This window comes from Dendropsophus ebraccatus, chromosome 7, assembly GCF_027789765.1.
Source record: "Dendropsophus ebraccatus isolate aDenEbr1 chromosome 7, aDenEbr1.pat, whole genome shotgun sequence".
NCBI lineage: Eukaryota > Metazoa > Chordata > Amphibia > Anura > Hylidae > Dendropsophus > Dendropsophus ebraccatus.
Window position 1 is genome coordinate 36,548,375 of NC_091460.1, and position 22,311 is coordinate 36,570,685.

Sequence of the window (22,311 nt, forward strand, 5' to 3'; positions counted from 1 at the left end):
TCACAGTATGGCGGTATTGGTCAGGTCTGGTGTGGCGGTGTTATCCAGTCACGGTATGGTGGTATTGGTCAGGTCTGGTATAGCGGTGTTATCCAGTCACAGTATGGCAGTATTGGTCAGGTCTGATATGATGGTGTTATCCAGTCACAGTATGGCGGTATTGGTCAGGTCTGGTGTGGCAGTGTTACCCAGTCACAGTTTGCCGGTATTGGTAAGGTCTGGTGTGGCAGTGTTATCCAGTCACAGTATGGCAGTATTTGTCAGGTCTGATATGGCAGTGTTATCCAGTCACAGTATGGCGGTATTGGTCAGGTCTGGTATGGCAGTGTTATCCAGTCACAGTATGGCGGTATTGGTCAGGTCTGGTGGGACAGTGTTATCCAGTCACAGTATGGCAGTATTGGTCAGGTCTGGTATGGCAGTGTTGTCCAGTCACAGTATGGCGGTATTGGTCAGGTCTGGTTACCAGTGTTATCCAGCACAGTATGGCGGTATTGGTCAGGTCTGGTGTGGCGGTGTTATCCATTCACAGTATGGCGGTATTGGTCAGGTCTGATATGACAGTATTATCCAGCTCAGTATGGCGGTATTGGTCAGGTCTGGTATGACAGTCTTATCCAGTCACAGTATGGCGGTATTGGTCAGGTCTGGTGTGGCAGTGTTACCCAGTCACAGTTTGGTATACCTGTAGTGCCCTGTATATACATGTACTGTATAGATGGAGTAAGGGGCCCTGTATATACATGTAATGTGTAGTTGGAGTAGGGGGTCCTGTATATACATGTACTGTATAGATGGAGTAGGGGGTCCTGTATATACATGTACTGTATAGATGGAGTAGGGGGTCCTGTATATACATGTACTGTATAGATGGAGTAGGGGGCCCTGTATATACATGTACTGTATAGATGGAGTAGGGGCTCCTGTATATACATGTACTGTATAGATGGAGTAGGGGCTCCTGTATATACATGTACTGTATAGATGGAGTAGGGGCTCCTGTATATACATGTACTGTATAGATGGAGTAGGGGGTCCTGTATATACATGTACTGTATAGATGGAGTAGGGGGTCCTGTATATACATGTACTGTATAGATGGAGTAGGGGGCCCTGTATATACATGTACTGTATAGATGGAGTAGGGGCTCCTGTATATACATGTACTGTATAGATGGAGTAGGGGGCCCTGTATATACATGTACTGTATAGATGGAGTAGGGGGTCCTGTATATACATGTACTGTATAGATGGAGTAGGGGGTCTACCAGTTATTACTGTGGATGTTGTGAGGCAGCTTCCCTAGCAACCATTGCTCCCTGTGAAAATGAAAGCAGTAATCCTATTGGTTGCTAAGGCTCCAACTGCCGTGTCTGCTGCAGCTAATTATATCACCTGTGTTTGCAGTGAGGAGATTTTCCCATTCATCTCTATGGGGCGCCTCTCTTTCCCCTCCCCCTCCCCTCCTGTACATCTGGCGGGGACGGGACCTTCGCAATAACCTTCCCAGGCACCCAATGTATCTGTGGGCCAAATTTGGGGTCAAACGGTTCAGGCGTTTGGAAGTCTATAGAGGACAGACAGAAGGACAGACAGACAGACAGACAGACAGACTTTGATTTTTATGATATAGATAACTGTCTATGTACCGTGCAGTAAAGTGTACCCTGTGGGAATGCACACTGCGGTAAAGTGTACCCTCTGGATAAGCACAGTGCAGTAATGTGTACCCCCTGGGCATGCACAGTGCAGTAAAGTATACAACTGGGCATGCACCATGCAGTGAAATATACCCCCTGGGCATGCATTGTGCAGTAAAGTGTACCCCAGAGCATGCATGATGCAGTAAAGTGTACCCCATGAGCATGCACCGTGCAGTGACATGTACTCTCTGGGCATGCACAGAGCAGTAAAGTGTACCCCCTGGGCATGCACCATGCAGTGAGGTGTACTCTCTGGGCATGCACCGTGCAGTAAAGTGTACTCTCTGGGCATGCATTGTGCAGCATGGTGCATTTCCAAAGCATGAAATTAATCTAATAATAACAATAAATAACCTAATATCTAATAATATAGATGCCTATGATTTTTGTATTTTTTGTAATTACACCTCACTAGAGAGGAGCGTGACTCGAGCAGTGCTCAGCATTTGAATACCACTGGCTGACAAAGTTGGATGCAGCCCTAGAGAGTCCTGGAAAACATGAATACAGCCTATGGCATGCTCGAGCTGCGCTCATCTCTACATTTTACATGTAATTGCAATTAGGTAATTTTTACGCTGTGACCTGTAAATGCAACCCTAAATGCTATTGGGTATTCGCATGAACAACACTCATCACCTATCTGCAGGGTAGGTATTGATTTTGATCAGTGGGGGGGTCTATCTACTGCATCGATAGGAAAGCTTCGAATCTCCAGCTGTTGCAAAACAACAATTCCCATCATGTTTGGACAGGCATGAGGAGAATTGTTTTGCAACAATTGTGGGGCTGAAGGTTCCCCATTCTAATCTCCTGGAACCCCCAATAATCATAATAATGTGAGTAGAACAAAGGCACCCGCTTGGGAATACAAAGACATTCCCCAGTAAGAAAGGCAAAATGAAGTTTTTTATAAGGCTAGGACTACATGGCCAGTGATGCATCCTCAAAGTTACTCTATGGGAAACAAGGTCACAAGTGCTCCTCCAACCATAGCAAGACACATTAACCCGGTCAGGCGTGATGTCATCGCACAACCAAATGTCATCCCGTAGCCAAATCTTATGAAGAAGTCCTAGCTTATATACTAGAAATTAATGCTGAGCTAGAGCTAACAATCGGGTCATTATGCTCCTTTAATTATGATTATTTGTTAATTATTATCATTATGTAATCTAAATAAGTGGAGTACAGAGGTGCGCAGTGTGTAGGGATCACTTTATGACTTAATCAGTTCTCGGTGTATACACAGTAAATGAATATTTTCATACTCGGCCATCGGAGAACAACGCTGATTTATAAAAATAAACAAGACTCTTGCCGGGTTCCTGTTATTGCCTCCCACTTTTCATGTTATCCCTGTTTTACTTACCCCTGTGGCTTTCGCAGAAACCCATTTTGTATGCCACAGCCAACATGTTCTTGGAAATAGCTGCGTGTTTTTCAAGATGTATGGTTAAATTATCCATTAAACCCATTGGCCTTGCGATGATTTGTTTTCATTAGAAATGAGGTTATATTATAACATCCCCCTAACAGTATCAAGCTACCGAGCTGGACTACGAACACATACGTTATCTTCATAGCTATGGCGAGATTTATAGATTGTATTAAATTACTGTCATTAAAAAGCACAGAATCCAATAACCGAGAGGATTTATTATAAATGTGATACAGATCTATGGCGGATAAAGACAATGTAAGAGGACCACATCCTAGGGGTAAATCTGGATTAATTCCATACCTTCTCCACTTACACTTGCTGCCATCATTTATTGTCGGCATGCTGCCAATCCAGCAGTTCGTACCGGCTAGTTGCTAAGGGATAAAGGTTTGAAGGGGTTGTCCGGTGATAGGGAAAATCTTTTATTTGTTCCAGATTGACTTAAAGCATAGCTGCCATTGAAAGTTTTTTTGACATGTCAAAAGTTTTTATCGGTCGGGGTCTGAGGTACCAGTCTCGGGTTATAAATATTTTCCGAACAGGTCCAAAATTCTGTTCTGATCATTTCTTAACATATCTGTATAGGGTTTGTGGCTTTGATTCTCTGATATAGGTCATCAAATCTCCTGCATAGAGAGTTAATTATAAAATTCTGTCTGCCTGTAACCACCACTAGGGGGAGCCTACTGCATACAGTTCATACATTGAGCTCAATAGTAAACTAGTATGCAGTAAGATTTAAGGGCCCTTTAAAGGGGCCAATTATCATGCAAAAAAATTGTTAAATCGTTTGAATTTAAGCCATAATCTTCTGGTGAAACCGCATCAACGATGTTGATCGCATCTTTTGAGTTGACCACAAAATCATTGTTAATTGTTTTCAAATCTCTCAGTGTAAACTCATCGTTCACAATATATAGATATGAACGCAATTATTATCTTCACAGATATAGATACGAATGCAATTGTGATCATATGTACAATAGCAATTACAATCACATTTATCTTCTATAGCAATTTATCTTCGTTTAAAAGAAAAAAATAATTTCTTGTTGTTTGTTAAATAAGTGCTTAAAGGAGAAGTTTCAGCAATTTTAAAACATTTTAAAACAGCAGGGATAGGGGGGAACATAATAAACAATCATTACTCCAGTCAGGCTCGGGGATCTTTTTTGTAGCCGACGCCACAACCCGGTTGATGGACTGGGACACCGGTTGGGGCAGGACACTGCTGCAGTCACTAATTGGCTGAGCGGGCAATCCATCAGCTGGGTCTTTTTCCCCTTATGTCATGATGTCATCAGAACTCGGAGGAAAATGCCTTACCGCTGGGTTTCCCAGATCCTGTCACACGGTACATTGCGGGCACAGAGAGAGGTAAGCAATGATTACTAATTATGTTCCCCTTCCTGGCTATCACTATTTTAAAATTTCTGGACTTCTCCTTTAAGCGATTTATCAGTACATGTAAAAGAACTCTTAGGCTTCCCTGGTAGTGGTTGCTGGCAAACAAAATATTATCATTTAACTCTGTGTCTAGGCAGACGACCTGGAGCTCTGTATAAGAAAATCTGAGCTCGTACTGTTATAGATACTAATCTTAGCATCAAAGATACTAAGCACAGAATTATGGGCCTAAAATGGTGTTCAGGCCCTGTTCACACAACCTAAGTAAAGTATTATTCATGGTCGTTGTTGCCGATTTGCAACAGGGCCGTGATTAATACTCACTTACATTTTGCTGCAGCAGGAGGGAATCCCGTCCGGAGTGTATACACATAGTACATAATACACACATCCGAATTCAGCAGAAGTAATGATCATCCAGCCGCTACTGCAGTATTGGCCGGGATGATCTTCTCTGACATCGGTCACAGAACGGCTGGTGTCTTATGCCATGTGAACATGGCCTAAAAATGAAATTGAGCCGAACCAAAGTATGGACAATGAGGATGAATGACAGGCACAGAGATCTGACTGGCCTCTCTGCCTGTCAATCATCCCTCCGAGCACGCTGACAGGCAGAGTGCGGTGACTAGATACTGGCGGGGAGCCGCCCAGATGACTACTTCCCCGTACGTGTCTGTCACGAGCCGGGGGAATAAAAGTCATTTTCCCCCGGTATAAAGCTCCTGCTGCATACTGGCCGCGGCTGCAGGAGCTTTATACATTGCTCCAGGGAACCATATCAGTCCAATTGGGCTGATTGGTTCCCTTTATGCTGCGTTTACACGGAACGCTTATCGTTCGAATTTTCGCATAAACAATGGCATTTGAGTGATAATCATACCGTGTAAACACAGCAAACGATCAAACGACAAGCAAGAAATCGTTCATTTTGATCTTTCAACATGTTCTTAAATCGTCGTTCGCTGAAAATTCGCAGATCGCTTTGTGTAAACAGTCTTTCACCAATTTACCCTATGTAAAAGATGCACTTAGGGTCCATTTACACAGAAAGATTATCTGCCAAAGATTTGAAGTCAAAGCCAAAAACAGACTATAAACAGAGATCAGGTCTTAAATTATAGATGAGCGAACCGGATTCGGGTTCGAGTCGATCCGAACCCGAACGTTCGGTATTTGATTAGCTGGGGCTGCTGAACTTGGATAAAGCTCTAAGGTTGTCTGGAAAACATGGATACAGCCAATGACTATATCCATGTTTTCCACATAGCCTTAGGGCTTTATCTAACTTCAGCAGCCACCGCTAATCAAATGCCAAACGTTCGGGTTCGGATCGACTCGAGCATGCTCCAGGTTCGCTGATCTCTAGTCATAAAGGAAAGCCTGAAAATTCTTCTCTTTTCAAATCCATTCCTGGCTTTGGCTTCAAATCTTTGGCAGATAATCTGTCAGATAATCTTTCTGTGTAAATGGACCCTAAAGCAATCTTAAAAACGATCGCAATAACGGTTTTTCTTACAAATTTTCAAACGATTTTTCTAACGAGTTATTAGTCTAAACGCTGATCGTTATAAAACCCAAATCGTTGCTTCAAAATCGTTAAACGATCGATTGGGTGAATTATCGCTCCGTGTAAACGCAGCATTAAGCCTACCAATCTGCTCCTATAATTCAATCAGCATGACAGAATGATCTCAGAAGCTTTGGAAGTTAGTGGGGATATTGGTGGTCAAACTTGGACATTAATGTGTTTGATGAGGAAACCCGACATAACTCACAATGCTTCAGAATTTATAATTATAAATATATACTGTGGGGGAGATTTATCAAACATGGTGTAAAGTGAAACTGGCCCAGTTGCCCCTAGCAACCAATCAGATTCCACCTTTCATTTTCCAAAGAGTCTGTGAGGAATAAAAGGTGGAATCTGATTGGTTGCTAGGGGCAACTGAGCCAGTTTCACTTTACACCATGTTTGATAAATCTCCCTCTATATATCTAGATAGATAGACAGATATATAGATAGGAGATAGATAACATATAGATAGATAGATAGATAGATAGATAGATAGATAGACAGATGATTGATTGATTGATTGATAGATAGATAGATATAGGATAGATAGATAGATAGATAGATAGATAGATAGATAGATAGATAGATAGATAATAGATAGATATAGGATAGATAGATAGATAGATAGATAGATAGATAGATAGATACATAGATAGATAGGAGATAGATAGATAGATAGATAGATAGATAGATAGATAGATAGGAGATAGATAGATAGATAGATAGATAGATAGATAGATAGATAGATAGGAGATAGATAGATAATAGATAGATAGATAGATAGATAATAGATAGGAGATAGATAGATAGATAGGAGATAGATAGATAGATAGATAGATAGATAGATAGATAGATAGATAGATATGCAAAGATATTCTGCAGCACACCGGCATACGTGGAAAAAGTTGTAATTTATTACAAAAAGTGCAAAAAATGAAAAAGATGCGACGTTTCGATCTTCTCACAAGATCATTATCAAGCATCTTGTGAGAAGATCGAAACGTCGCATCTTTTGTATTTGTTTGCACTTTTTGTAATAAATTACAACTTTTTCCACGTATGCTGGTGTGCTGCGGAATATCTTTGCATACTTCTGGGGATCCCCGAGCCAAGGGACTGACTCTGTGCAGCACCCGCTTCATGAGGATTTGGATGTGCAGCTTTTTCTTGTATCTAGATAGATAGATAGATAAGAGATAGATAGATAGATAGATAGATAGATAGATAGATAGATAGATAGATAGGAGATAGATAGATAGATAGATAGATAGGAGATAGATAGATAGATAGATAGATAGATAGATAGATAATAGATAGATAGATAGATAGATAGATAGATAGATAGATAGATAGGAGATAGATAGATAGATAGATAGATAGATAGAAGATAGATAGATAGATAGATAGATAGATAGATAGATAGATAGATAGATAGGAGATAGATAGATAGATAGATATCTCCTTCAAAAAGGCTGCAGCACTCAAGCCTTGAAAAAAGACTGCTGTTGCAGTCAGAAACGTCGCTTTCATTGTATTTGATTTGGGATGTGAATAAATTTTTGCACCATTTTTTCACTACCTCCGGAGTGCTGCAGCCTTTTTGAAGGATATATTCACCATTGCCTGGTGGACCCTCGGCATGCTTGCCGGCACCCGACCTTCTTCTCTGAGTGCCGTGTACACTATTTGTATTCTATAGATAGATAGATAGATAGATAGATAGATAGATGATAATAATAATAATAATAATAATAATAATTTTTATTTATATAGCGCCAACAGATTCCGCAGCACTTTACAATTCTGATAGACAGATAGATAGATAGATAGATAGATAGATAGATAGATAGATAGATAGATAGATAGGAGATAGATAGATAGATAGATAGATAGATAGATAGATAGGAGATAGATAGATAGATAGATAGATAGATAGATAGATAGATAGAAGATAGATAGATAGATAGATAGATAGATAGATAGATAGATAGATAGATAGATAGATAGATGACAGATACACATACTGTATACGGACTCCATAATTTTTTCTCAGTGTGATCCTACTGCTTAGTTCTCCTTCTGAAAAGATGTGTGGAATCTTGCGTAATACAAAAGATGTGAAAAGATATAGGATTTATAGTTTCAGATGGAGATTAGGCCTACTGTGCATTTAGTTGGATTAAAACGCATTTAGTCTTTCATGGGGATTTACATAAAATTGAATAATCAATTATGGCACTTAACAAAGGACATCCTTATCCTGTTCTAATGCTGCAAATCTCGCTTAAAGGAAATTACATAATTGCAGCTTACCTGAGAGAGTCTTGTCACAAGCATGGTCATACTGTCTGAGAAGCTTACAACACTTTCACAAGACAATGGCTATTCCTGCCTTACATTATAACCATTATATATGTTTTATCAAAGGAGTTGTGAAATGTCCTATTATAGCACCTGCAATTGGAGTTCCCTCGAAATTTACGAAACTACATGCAAATACAGGCACAGATGAAAACAGGGTTCCTTTCATAACTATATGTCCATTCATTTCTGTAGCCCTATAGTGTTTAAGGTTCCTCCTAATGTTAGTAGGATATTCTCCAGACCACTGATCCCACGACCAACTTTGTTACCTGGAAATCTGAGCCTCAATATTACATTAGATGTAATCATCAGGATAGAGAAACATGCAACACTCCAATGGATCCAGTGTCGGACTGGGGAATCTCGGGCCCACCAGAGGAAATGAAGTCCCCCAGACCACCAGTGAAGAACCAGTGAGGAACGACATGCCTGTCAGTGTTAGTGCAGGTCCAAAGCTGGGGGCCCACCAGAGGATTCTCCGGGCCTCTAGTGGGCCAGTCCAACACTGAATGGATCTGCCAGAATTAGAGCCCTGTTACAGGGGCTGATTATGTGTCAAATGAGGCAGATATCACCTCGAGTAATGGGGGTCAGCCATCAGCCAATGAATGAGCAAGTGCTTGCATGTCAGCTGATCTCTCACTTCTGGCCATTTTGTTGATGTCATCAGGGTCTACTATTTAAACCCACCCAGGTCTCTAACTTATTGTCAGAGTATCTATTTGTATACAGTCACAAACCTGCTGTAAGGCCTGAATGCTTGTGTTTGGCCTGGTTTTCCCTGGATTTTGACTTTTGTTTCGCCCTTTGGATTATCATTCTGAACTTTCACTGTGCCTTATCTTTTCCTGCTTCTGAACTGTCACACCCACTTGGTTTTTCAATGTTTGTATAATGGTTCAGTTTAGTTGTATGTGGTTATCAAATCCCATAATATACATTCCTTAACAAACAAGAGATGCACTATGATCTATAAGTTCCACATTGGAACACATCTGACTTTCTTACATGTAGCCCTTGTTGCCAATGAGATCAGCTTACAGTACGTGATATAGCAGCAAATGTAAGAATGTCCTGTGCTCTGATAAGTATTTGTATTCAGTTATGCCTGGTCATACACATAGGACTATAGAACATCTGGTCGAAAGCTATTCTATGAATGAACTGTTTATTATAAACCATGAAAAGTGAAATGCCATGACACGATGTGCATTACCTTTACTGTGACACTCTTGTATAACTCTCTGGGTAAAATCAGACACCCTGTACTTTTGGAGAAAGCACTCCATAAATGTATTAGCTTCAGCTGGGGTCGTGCCAAGACATTCTGCAAGACGCTCTTTTCCTGCAACACAAATACAATTAAAGGCTATATTGTAACATTTTTCATTTTCTTAGTAACATTAATAATAAAAAATGAAGCCATTGTGCAATAATAAAAATTTCTGACCATTTGGCTCTATAGTTCCTATAAAGTCTATGTGGCTCCATTATAACAGACGGAAAAAGTATACTGTGATCCTGCAGCCATCATCCCTTCTATTGGTTCATTAATACCACAATTCAGCCCTCATGTTGGCAACTTCTCAAAATTGGGTTCCGACACATACCTGCACAGAGCATCCCAGGAGCCATTTACTTCAATGGTTCGAACATAGTCCCTAAGAGACTATATTCAGGGAATTTCCCGAATGTACACAAGTTTATACTGACACTCATCAGTGTGGCTTAATACGCCTTTAAGTCTTTGAGAACAAACACATGTATAACCCAAATGTAGTCATTAGCTGACTACGTTCAGGTCACTGAAATAAATGGACCCTGTGGCAATCTGCCGTAATACAGTACATTGGGAAAAAATGGCTGCAAATAGTGTATTACAAAGGTTATCCTCCTGGATAGCCCCTTTAAGTTACATTATATCAATCCTTATTATCGTAACTTAGGAAGCCTTCTTACCTATACCATAGATCACAGAGTACACTACTCGCTTTGCTTGTTCTCGCTCAGCCTGGGTTATACTTTCATACTCCACATCTTTCCTGTGTAACAGAAAATAAATATTCACCTACAATATAAACAAAACAATCCCATTGCTTAGATCAGAATTCAGTTTCAATGAGCGTTCAGGAGAAGAGAAAGAAGGACTGGAGACCAAGCTGTTAAAGAGCAGCTCCTATTGTATAGGTAGTAATAAATACAAGTTGTAGATGCATAATAGTGAAAAAGCTTTAATAACAACAAGTATTTTTGTTAGATACTAAATGAGATGCAATACAAAATAGATAGGACGGTGTCCATAGCCTTTAAGAAGAGATAAGCTGTTAGCTCCTATTAATAATAAGTATTATGTGAGAGAAGCACATATTGCACAGGTATGCTAGGGATCACGTACCTTAATTTAAGGCCTAGGTACATATATGGCAATATTGTGGCTTTGGGTTATAGTAGGATTTAGAGCAGCCATAGGATGGCCCATATCAGGGCAAAGCAACAAAGATTTTTGGAATGTTTCCATTCACTTCTCTTATGGGAATCATATGGGGTCCAATGTATGGTTTTCATACAAGAAGGGAGTCTACATGTGTAACATTTACAACAGGGGTTTGTCCTTTCCTATTGGAAGCCACATAATAGATAGTTGTCATGTACAGCATGTCATAGCAAAAAACTCAAAGTCTAACCATAACCCAAGCTCTTACAATGAACCCACCTCAAAAACTATAATTATAATTTTAATACAATGATATGTTTTCAAGTTGGACAAGCCTAGTTAGACCAATGACCTACACGTATAGATCCATGCTAGAGCCTTACAGGACCACCACAGTGGTGAGGTTCCCCACTATGTTTTCCAAAGAGTGGTACTATAATCCAAATCAGATTGCCCATACCACTGTGCCCATCAAAGGATAGGTGATAAGTATCTGACCGCCTGGATCCAACTTCTGGGGACCCCTCTGATCGTCGAAGTGGAGGGCCTTTTTGGGTCCTTGAATGTAGCGGCATTTTGTATGCTTTGCTCCATTCTCTTACTGTGGGACTGTCAAAGACAGACAAGTAGAGCGCTGAGCTATCTTTGTCTCACAGCAAGTGAAAAGGGCACCAGTCAACTGTACCAAGAGATCTCTGTTGTGATAATCAATAGGTTCCCAATAATTAGACCCCACACATGAGATAATCTGATATTGTCACCCCCTTACTCTATGTGCGGTTTTCTGCACCATCCACAAGCATAGATGCTTTACATTTAATATATTCTTGTATAAGACTTGTCTGTGTCTTCTTTCTGCTCTAAAATAACTTCATTATTGGTGGATAGTGTCACCTAGGCGGGGCTAGTTTGGCACTCTCCCCAGCCAGGAGATGGGGCCCAATTGCCATGAAGCCCCGCCCAGGTGACACTGTTAACCGACAAGGGAGAGAAGGGGGGGGGAGGTTCACTTTAAGGCCACCATCAGGCTATAGTGATCTATGATTGACCCCTTATACAAGGTCTTGTAAGGGGTAAAGAGGGTTTGTGCAGCAATGTTCAGGCAAAATGTAGTGAACTTAGGAGAAGCTGACAGTTAGGGAAGTTGACTTCCTGTTCTGTCTGTGGTAATAAGAGGAGGCTACAGTAAAGCAATCTATACAGCATTGCAGCATCATGTGACACCAGAAGATAGAGGAGACAATAGAGCTTGCTCAGTAATATCTCACATTCATCTCAAGGTCAGGGTCCTGTCTATTGTCATCTATGTCCATGAGGCTTGCTGTCAAGCATGTCACTAAATGCTGTTAAAAACAGCTCAGGCAACAATATGCAAAAAGTGAAATAAAAAATGACAGTCAGAAAATAGAAACAGACAAAAATACAATGTTTTAGTATCTGACAGAAAGCTAAGGTGATGCAGTACAGCAATGCTGGTTGGAATGTTTATGGGTTGGCAGCATTGTACTCCAGGTGCCCTCACTATCCAAGTAGTGCGGACAGTCCTGTAGACTTTGCCAATAAGTGACATGAATCAGACTAGCTACATTCAGGCCTACTGTGCTTTGGCTGCTATTGCTCAGACTGACCTTGTTTAGGATCGCAAGGTACAGGCTTGCCATCCTCAGGCTGAAGGAGTAACACAGGATTCAGGTCCTTTGCTGGAAGCATATGGTTTCCATTGCTCCTCTCTCCTGGACTGTCACACCAGGAACTGGCAGTGCCCCTCTTAGGGCCATATTACAAGGGGCAATTATCGTTCAAAAAATCATTACATCGTTCGGATTTAAACGATAATTGTTTTGTGTGATAGCAGACAATGATTAAATGACCAACGAGAAATCAAGTCGTTTGATAGAATTCGAACATAAATTGTTTGCACATCGTTCGGAGTAATAAGAAGTCATATCTGAAACGTACGCAATAGCGACGACAAAACGTACGCAAGAACTATCATAAGTAACGATCATCGTTCTGTGTAATTGGGAGATTGTTTATCAGTAATCATTAGTCGGCAAAAAACCGCTTGGTGAAACCCAGTACCCTTAGGGGCCTATTCCATGGAGCGATAATTGGCCACATCGGTCCATGGAATAGAGAGGAATCGATCAGCCGATCAATGTCTCAAACCTAAAATAATCGGGCACCCACTGTGCATCGCTGTGTGGAATAGTGATGCGTGGCGGGCGACAGACGATCTCAGAAGCACCATACATTACCTACACATGTTGCAGGGCTTCCTCTGCGCTCCTTCTTTCTCCCGGGTCCTGCGTGCAGCAGCTTCGGTGCAGCCTGTCTGAGCTGACAGACCGCTCATCCAATCACTGGCCAGGACCGCCGCGGCCAGTGATTGGCTGAGCGGTCTGTCAGCTCAGACAGGCTGCACCAAAGCTGCTGCTGCGCGCGGGACCGGGAGGAAGAAGGAGTGCAGGAGAAGGCCTGCAACATGTATAGGTAATGTATGGTGTAAACATCGCTAACGATGTCCCTGCAGCCCTCGCTAAACAATTATCGGGCTGTGGAATAGGCCCAGTAAACGAGCATCAGTCTAGATCGGTGCTCGTTTACATTATCGATCAGGCCCCCATTGGCCCGCTGATATTCTGCTCTGCTGTGCACTGTATTACTACAACACTGTGCAAGGGCTAGGGGCTGATCACTAACCGTACAAAGGAGTAGTCATTTGTAGTCATTTGCTCATTCTTTCCATTACTACAGTGGGGTGATCTCTAAAGACACCCTAAAGTAGTGCAATGTGTTCAGATAACTTTTCTTCTACCCTGACAAGGGTTTCTTCTTGCTGATCTCACCACAATTCTCCACGCTCTAGGAATCAAACGCGGTCATAGATGACTTCATTATATTTCACAGTTTGACATTTCTGTGTCTGTTTTCTCTGATTTATTACTTGCGCCGTTATCAACAATTTCCTGCTTGACATATCAGGCTGGCGTGGTAGTGAGCTAAAAACATTACATCGTGCTACAGTCTCTGATCCTTACGGAACTGTTTAGGTGCAGAGGGACACGCTGCCCACTCACCTTCCTACCGCCCCACAAACTGCTGTAAAGCTATGATACATGTTATGCCATGGGCCAAATAAAGCGCAGGGGTCGTGTGCTATTTCCTCACCTGTACACTCACATATTGTTAAGTGGATGGACACCGCATGAGATGGCTCTTTGCTGGAGAAAATGCCATCTGTTTTTTTGGGAAGGATTCTTTGCTCCTGTACAGCTGGCATTGTGTAATTCTATCATTACAGATAGCTACCGCTTTTCAAGATAATTGGATTGTGGGAAAAAAAAGAAAAAGGGAAATGAAAGGAGAAACATGATGATACTTCAGCCTTCCCCTGATAGATGGAGAATTACATCCTGAAAGCCTGAAAACTAAACATTTCAGGTGAAGCTTCCTCTTTTAGGCAACTTCACAATAAAATAAAGATCATTGAGTTCGATTTACAGTAAAATGCAGAAAGCCCCTGAGCTCCCCTAGTGGTGGCTGCAGCATATTACAGTGTTTTTTAAAGGGGTACTCTGGAGAAAAAAAAATGTTTTACAGTTATATAGATTTGTAAATTACTTCTATTAAAAGTTGTCCAGTACTTATCAGCTGCTGTATGTCCTGCAGGAAGTGGTGTATTCTTTCCAGTGCTCTTTGCTGCCACCTCTGTCCATTTTAGGAACTGTCCAGCGCAGGAGAGGTTTTCTATGGGGATTTGATACTGCTCTGGACAGTTCCTTAAATGGACAGAGATGGCAGCAGAAAGCACTGTGTCAGACTGGAAAGAATACACCACTTCCTGCAGGACATACAGCAGCTGATATGTATGGGAAGACTTGAGATTTTTTAAACCAAATTAATTTACAAACCTGTATAACTTTATGGCTATGTTCACACAACGTCTTTTCATCTCCGTTTAAAATGACGTTCGTGATTTTGAGTCTACAATAACGGACGCTATTTAGCAGCCTGACCTCCCCTTAGTGCACTGAGAGGTGTTTGTACATTATTCTAGTTTGGGCTTACTAATTGGACTTTGGCTGTGGCTTAATTGAAAAGTCCACTGAATTTAATAGTAAAAATGGAGACAGAACGGTGACAAAAGAAAAACTGTGTGTGAACTACAAATAAAAAACGTCCGCTGTTTGCAAAAGACGTCCGAAAATAATGATCATGTACATTATTTTGACGCCCGCGGCACAAACGTCCGATATTCAATACGCTGTGTGCATTGGACGTCTGTCTTTCCATTGACTTCAATGCATTGCCATTGCAGTCAGATAAATCTTGGCAAAAACGGACTTTATTTTAAATATGAAAATCGGCCGCCTTTTTAATATTTTTGACGTTATGTGAATATAGCCTATTTTTTTTCTCTGGAGAACCCTCTTTAATTCTACATTTATGGTAGGGGATTTCTCTAACTAGATTTTATAAGGGTTTAGTGAGAATCTGTAAATCTCACAGAGGTGCACCAAAAAAAAAAAAAAAAAAAAAAAAAAAAAAAAGGCAGGGGATCTGGAGATGGGATAGTTCATAAACTCGCATGTCAAACGCCATACTTCGGGCAATCCCAAAAAATATAGAGTAGCGTTTCTGAACCATAGCGCCACCAATAGATATAGCATGTGTCACTGGTATGCATTTCTGTTTGGTCTAGCTGTCTAAACTGAGGACAAAATAAAGAAATGCATCTCACGTGAGATTTACTGTATGTTTGTCAGGACCATGGACAAGGCTTGTTCTAGTATAGCTGAACGTAAACATAAATGTACAGCCCTAAAGAGAAAATAAGGATTGTACAGAGCTAAAATTGTCATGTCTCATGCTTGCAAGGTATAGGAAGCCCAAATCTATACACATTTATATATCATAGACTCACTGCCTCGCAAGTAGTGCACAATATCTCACCTCCTGTTTACCTTATGGACCCTTTACACGGAGCAATAATTTGGCCAATTGATTGTTTAACGATTTTGAAGCCACGATTTGATGTTTATAACGATCAGCGTTTAGACGAAGAGATAAATCTTCAGCGAAGGACCAACAACGATTTGAGAACATGTTGAAAGATCGCGATAACGATTTCTCGCTGGTCGCTTGATCGTTACACAAGCCGATTATCGCTCAAATGCGATTGTTATTGCAAAAATTCAAGCGATAATTGTTCCGTGTAAACGCACCATTAGTGTCCTATAAGACGAAAGGCATAAAGCTAAAGCTTTGGCTGTCCAGGCATGATGGAAATTGTAGTTTTGCAAAAGCTGGAGGGCTGCAAGTTTGACACCTTTGTTCAAGATGGTATATTTCTAAATAAAAGACACCAGAGAGCTAAATAAGAACATAACACCGTCTGCCCTGATGTTTGTATTATCTTCATAATACACCAGCAGGGAGGAATCTTACACAGAATTGTTTGACTCATCCTTTTATTCATTTGTCCATTGATCAAGACAATTTGATCCTACAGATATAAAAATCTTTCAGTCCATAGATGATATGCAGGTTGAAATCGATTGTACAAAGTGGGTGCAACATTGTTATTTCCTTTGTTATTTAGTGATTTCAAGATATTCTGTGTGGACAATGGCCAGAGACAAACAAATGTATTTCTACCCACACACATATACAGTATATAATGATAGAAGCTACTCTGTGCCATTACAGCTCCCTGGCCTGACCGGCGCTCTCACATTTCTCTGTCCTGCTGATAGAGAGCCTCAGGTTATTAGTACCTTAGCAACTAAAATGTTACCAATGCTCCACAGCCGTACACATACCGGATAATTGAGCTTTATACTGTAAGCGCTTTCTCCAAACCACAGTCCGTCTTTCAGCAGCATTGTACCTGGCATTGCCAGGCTTTATGCTCAATAACAGGGTACAGTCACCTATGCATATACAGAAATCGATTGTAAAGCATGCATCTGTCTTTAAAGGCAATCTGTGGCCTCTTCTGACCTTTCTCTTTTAGAAAATACATGTCTTCCCCATGAAATAGCAAATTTGGAACATTTCTTATAGCTCCATCTTGTGCTGCTCCTTCTTCTTCTTAAAGGAAGCAGCCATGTTTTTCTAAGCCTGAAAAACCCCTTTAATAGTCAAACGGATGTTACCAGTTGTGGATGTGTCCCTACAGAGTAAAATTATCCAATCAAAACTGATAGTTCTAGACACTGTATTTGCACGCCCCTAAACTGGTAACACCCAGTTGACTATTTAGTCATATATTTCTTGTTGGGATAACAGATGGAAAGTATATTAAAGCGGCACCATCAGCAGGTTCTTCCCAGAGAACATAGCCATTAGTTTAACCCCTCTCGGCCCCCGCATTGTTTGTAAAATCTCTAAATGCTGTTATGCAAACTACTAGCATAAGAGCATTTAGGGCGTTGCTTGGGTCCGGAGAGCATCGCCACGCAACACCCAGCCCGCCCCCTCCCGTCCTGCCCACTATGCATATTCATATCTGCATAGTGGGCTATAGAGCATATAGGCTGGGTTCACACTACGTATATTTCAGTCAGTATTGTGGTCCTCATATTGCAACCAAAACCAGGAGTGGATAGAAAACACAGAAAGGATCTGTTCACACAATGTTGAAATTGAGTGGATGGCAAATGGCAAATATTTCCTGTTATTTTAGAACAACGGCTGTTATATTGAAATAATGGCCGTTATTTACTGTTATATGGCAGCCATCCACTCAATTTCAACATTGTGTGAACAGATCCTTTCTGTGTTTTTAATCTACTCCTGGTTTTGGTTGCAATATGAGGACCACAATACTGACTGAAATATACGTAGTGTGAACCCAGCCATAGAGTGTATAGACACTGCCGCTGCGCGGGAAAGCAGTCCCGCCGGAGAGAGGCTGCTTCCCATGCATGCGTGAACCCGCCGCCGATCCTCCCGGAGGTCCCGCAGGATGTACGTATAAGATAGAGTTTAAACTTACGTCTTGAGGAACCTCCGAGAGGATCGGCGGCGGACCGTGGGAATCACGAATGTGCGGGAAGCAGCCTGTCTCCGTCGGGACTGCTTTCCTGCGCAGTGGCAGTGTCTATACACTCTATACGCTCTATAGCCCACTATGCAGTTATGAATATGCATAGTGGGCAGGACGGGAGGGGGCCGCGGCGCGGCTATGCTCTCCGGCCCCGAGTAATGCCCTAAATGCTCTTATTCTAGTAATTTGCTTAACAGCATTTAGCGATTTTACAAACAATGCAGGGGCCGAGAGGGTTTAAACTAATGGCTATGTACTACGGAGATACACAGCTACTGCGGCATATCAGCAGGTTCTCTGGGAAGAACCTGCTGATAGTGCCGCTTTAAAAGAAATGTGTCATGGATCAATAGAATTACTATTTCATGGGGAATACACCTATTTACTAAAAGAGACTGGTCAGGTAAGGCCACATGTCCTCTTTAACCCAATAATGGCCAAGGATTTAGCAAGACCAGTGTGTCTGTGTCTGCACACTTTTATAGGCGTATCTCCACACCTCTCAATAAATCCAGTGTATCAATAAAACTCGGAGCCAGTGTGGATTTCCACCATGATTTCTGCATGTTTGTATACATTGTGGTTTCTCAGGCACATAAGGAGGAAACACTCCCCATAATACAGCGAAGAGCACCAGTGCCTGCAGGCAGCAGTATTGCAAAGTTCATGCTTGTCCTTTATAACTTAGGGAACCTTTCATGTTGAAAAAATCTGTCCAGTCTGCAGGAGGAGCCAGGCAGATTGATCGATAGTTTTATGAGAAAAGTTCCAAGATAACTTGTCATTTGCTCATTCTGGTGGGCGGACCTGCTCACTGATTGACAGCTATGTGTGTGTGTATTAGTGCACATGTAGTCAGAGCTGTCAATCTCTCAGTAGGAATATCCAACTGACTGGATGACTGACAGCTTTATCTATTATACACACTCAATAACTGTCAATCACTGAAAAGGACCGCCCATCTGACTACTTATTCCAGAAGGAGCAGAGATTTACATTAAATGAAACTATACATCAATCTGCTCAGCACCTCTTGCTCCGCTCCTGTCCACATTGAATTTAGTGGGAAAATGCTGTTTTAGAAAACGTAAAAAGTAGTAAGATGTTACTTCTTTTTTGCGTGTACGGTGTTGTGCTGCATTAAAAACAATTCAAATGAAAGAACACATTGTGATCGTAATTTGCGGCCGTCTATATTAACAGATAGAGGACAGTGCATTACCGTAGTGAAAAACATATACTTCAGAAGCATTTGTGCCTTGAAATGCGTATGAAATGTGTATTTTTCTGCTTCACCATAACCTTACTGTGCAAACTTATTATTAGGTTTTTATCATCTGGATGTAACAAACAATGATTCCCTTATTGTCATAAAGCAGATGACTTGAAAAAAGCAAAGACATAAAACACAAAGTATGTCAGAAAGTTATATAATTATATAAAGCAAAATTCTGTATCTAGTTGTTGTTTATTTTATGGCGCTGCGATATGTTTTCTAATTAACACCACTCGCGTGTGCCGATATATCTTGTACTCACCACTGGGACGCCAGGGCTGTAAATACATCGCTTCTTTCTGTTTCATGAAATAATTTCAGAAGTGCTGGATCAGCAGAAAAGTGAGCAAGTAAACGCAGTTCTATCTGGGAGAAATCTGCAAAGAAAAAAACTTTACCTAGCATAAAATAATCAATTAGATGTGTAAAAACACAAGGCGTAATTAGAACCCAGCCGCTGGTGCTTACAGATCGGTAAATGCAATGGCAGCACTTTTTATAGAATACATAATATTAGGACTATCACTGTGGGTTGTATTTCAGGGTCTGATCTCATTATTACTTTATGTTCCGCATATGTGACAGGAGAGGTCCCAATGCACATGCTGAATATATCTATAGGTCCCGTGCTCTCAGAATAAGTATATAGAGTGCTTTTAGCACTCCTTTAGCATAAAAGGTGTAAGCTGTGGCCTCCAGGGATGGGACTTGTTTATCCAGCACATCCTACAGATGCCAACTGTCCAGAGCATCACACTTCCTATAGTGCCTCCTGGTGTCATTTCATCCTTAGGTAAGTGACATACATGTATGTAGCCATTCACATGATGAAGAAATAAATGTGATTTCTCAGACCAGGTCGTCTTCTTCATTGCTCCATGGCCCACCTCTAATGCTTTTAGTAATAGGCAGGGGCTAGAATAGGTAGTCTGGCTTGTCTGTGGTTACACATACCCATTCCCACCAGGCTGCAATACACTAGGGGGGGGATTTACTAACAAGTGTAATGTGTGTGACTATTCTAATGAGGATTGGTGTATATTTTGGTCCAATATTTTGTGACTGATTTATTAAAATGTAGCAGTGCCATAGTGAATGCATCTAAGTAAAAAGTTGCAAAAAAAGGCACAGAAAAAGTCGCAAAAATGCAAAAATTGCGCAAGCATATTCACCAGGTAGTGACCAGACGTAAGCCTGCACCTGTTTGTGCGACTTTTTAAAAAGTCGCATCTAAAAAATATTTGCCCATCGAATACTGGTTTATAAATAGGACCAAAAATGGGTGAAAAATCCAATTATTCACCTAAAAATAGGTGCACGGTCCTTGGTAAATGTCCCCCTAGAATATGTTATAAAACCTTTCTATTATAGCCTGCAGTAATTATTTCCATAATTTGCTCTTTTGTGATATGGACGAGATAGGCTAATCTTCACTTTCCACTTGTATCAATGAGCCATGGGCACCCAAGCCAGTTCACCTTTTTTCTTTCCTTTAAGTCGGGTTGTTCACCAATATTTTTTTCTTTTAAATCAACTGGTGCCAGAAAGCTCCAGAGATCTGTAATTTACTTCTATTAAAAATCTCATCTTCCAGTACTTATCTGCTGCTGTATGTCCTGCATGAAATGGTTTATTCTTTCCAGTTTGGAGAGCAGGAGAGGTTTTCTATGGGGATTTGCTGCTGCTCTGGACAGTTCCTGACATGGACAGAGGTGGCAGCAGAGAACACTGTGTCAGACTGGAAAGAATACACCACTCCCTGCAGGACATACAGCAGCTGAAAGGTACTGGAAGACTTAAGATTTTTAATACAAGTAAATTACAAACCTGGCACTTTCTAGCACCGGTTGATTTAAAAGAAAATTATATATTTTTTTTAGTGAACAACCCCTTTAACAACTGCAGGCCAATAACATCCAACAAGACTTGCTGGTTTGGTCATACTCTGACCCAGTTGTCACCTTTAAAATGTGGTCCTTGTCAAAGCCACTAAGATCCTGATGCTTACCCATTTCACTTCAAGGACTTACTGCTTCCTAAGATATCGCACCCAGACAGGCTCCATTGTCACTAGATAATCAATGTTACTTATGTTCCCTTTTTAATGGTATGGCTGATATATACTGTATGGCATATATACTGTATTATTAGGTTGGGGGTCAAGCACATTATTTTCCACTCATGCTCAAAATATTGACCTGTATACTCCAGCCTTACGGACTGATAATATAATAATAACCCTCTTGCTATATTCAGCTATTAAGTAGTGACTAATTGTGTCCTTGAGAAAACGTGTAAGGAACCCCCCAACTATAGAGACTGCAATGAATTTCAATTTAGCAAATATTTACATATGTGTCATTAATGGCATCTAGTATGACAGGAGAATAAGTCACAGCACGGTTATTACACTCCGCAGGGTGCAAGTAATCACTGGAGAAAACGTATCGCAATATGTACATGCAGAGAGCGCCCTCTAGTGGGCAGTAGCATCTGGCACAGATGAACACAGCCATGTAACACTCTTTGTATAATATGATTCTTCAATGATCTGGATGATGAATTCTATCAAAATTGTCTTCTTTTTAGCATGAAAATTATCTCCCAAATGGATATGATACAGCTTTCATTGTGCACACAACACTGAAAAAGATTACTGGTACACTTATTTTTCATCGCCTAAAATTAAAGACTCGTCGTTTTTAGCAATGAATCGGCTTCAGGAGTAGAGGCGAGATCACTTGTATTCATAGTGATACTGTTTTTAAGGTGGACCAGGGCCTAATAAGCTTCATGACCTTCTATTTGTAGTTCTGGTAAGGACGACATCCTATGATTGGGGAGGGGGTTACCATTGTTCTTGCACCCATGTTTTTGTGTAATTTGTGCAATTTAGACACTTAGACATATTTATTACACATTTGCGCCTTGCTTGTCATGACTCCTTCCTCACAGATGATGACGGCATGGCTTAGCTGGCGTAAGTTTATTCATTATTCATATCAGAAAAAGTTGCACCATGTTGACAATGTTGTCTACAATATAATGGGACA

General features: G+C 41.0%; 1 protein-coding gene across 8 annotated transcripts in view; it reads right to left on the reverse strand.

Annotated features, from left to right (window-relative positions):
- The window catches only part of POLN (DNA polymerase nu), a 118,743-nt gene that overhangs the window by 52,003 nt on the left and 44,429 nt on the right, over positions 1 to 22,311 (reverse strand). For all 8 annotated transcript variants that reach the window (XM_069977312.1, XM_069977308.1, XM_069977307.1 and 5 more), the window contains 3 exons: positions 19,521 to 19,635; positions 10,454 to 10,536; positions 9,711 to 9,839 (listed from right to left, as the gene is read on the reverse strand). In XM_069977312.1, coding sequence (XP_069833413.1) covers positions 9,711 to 9,839; positions 10,454 to 10,536; positions 19,521 to 19,635 — 327 coding nt within the window. The remainder of the gene's footprint in view (positions 1 to 9,710; positions 9,840 to 10,453; positions 10,537 to 19,520; positions 19,636 to 22,311) is intronic.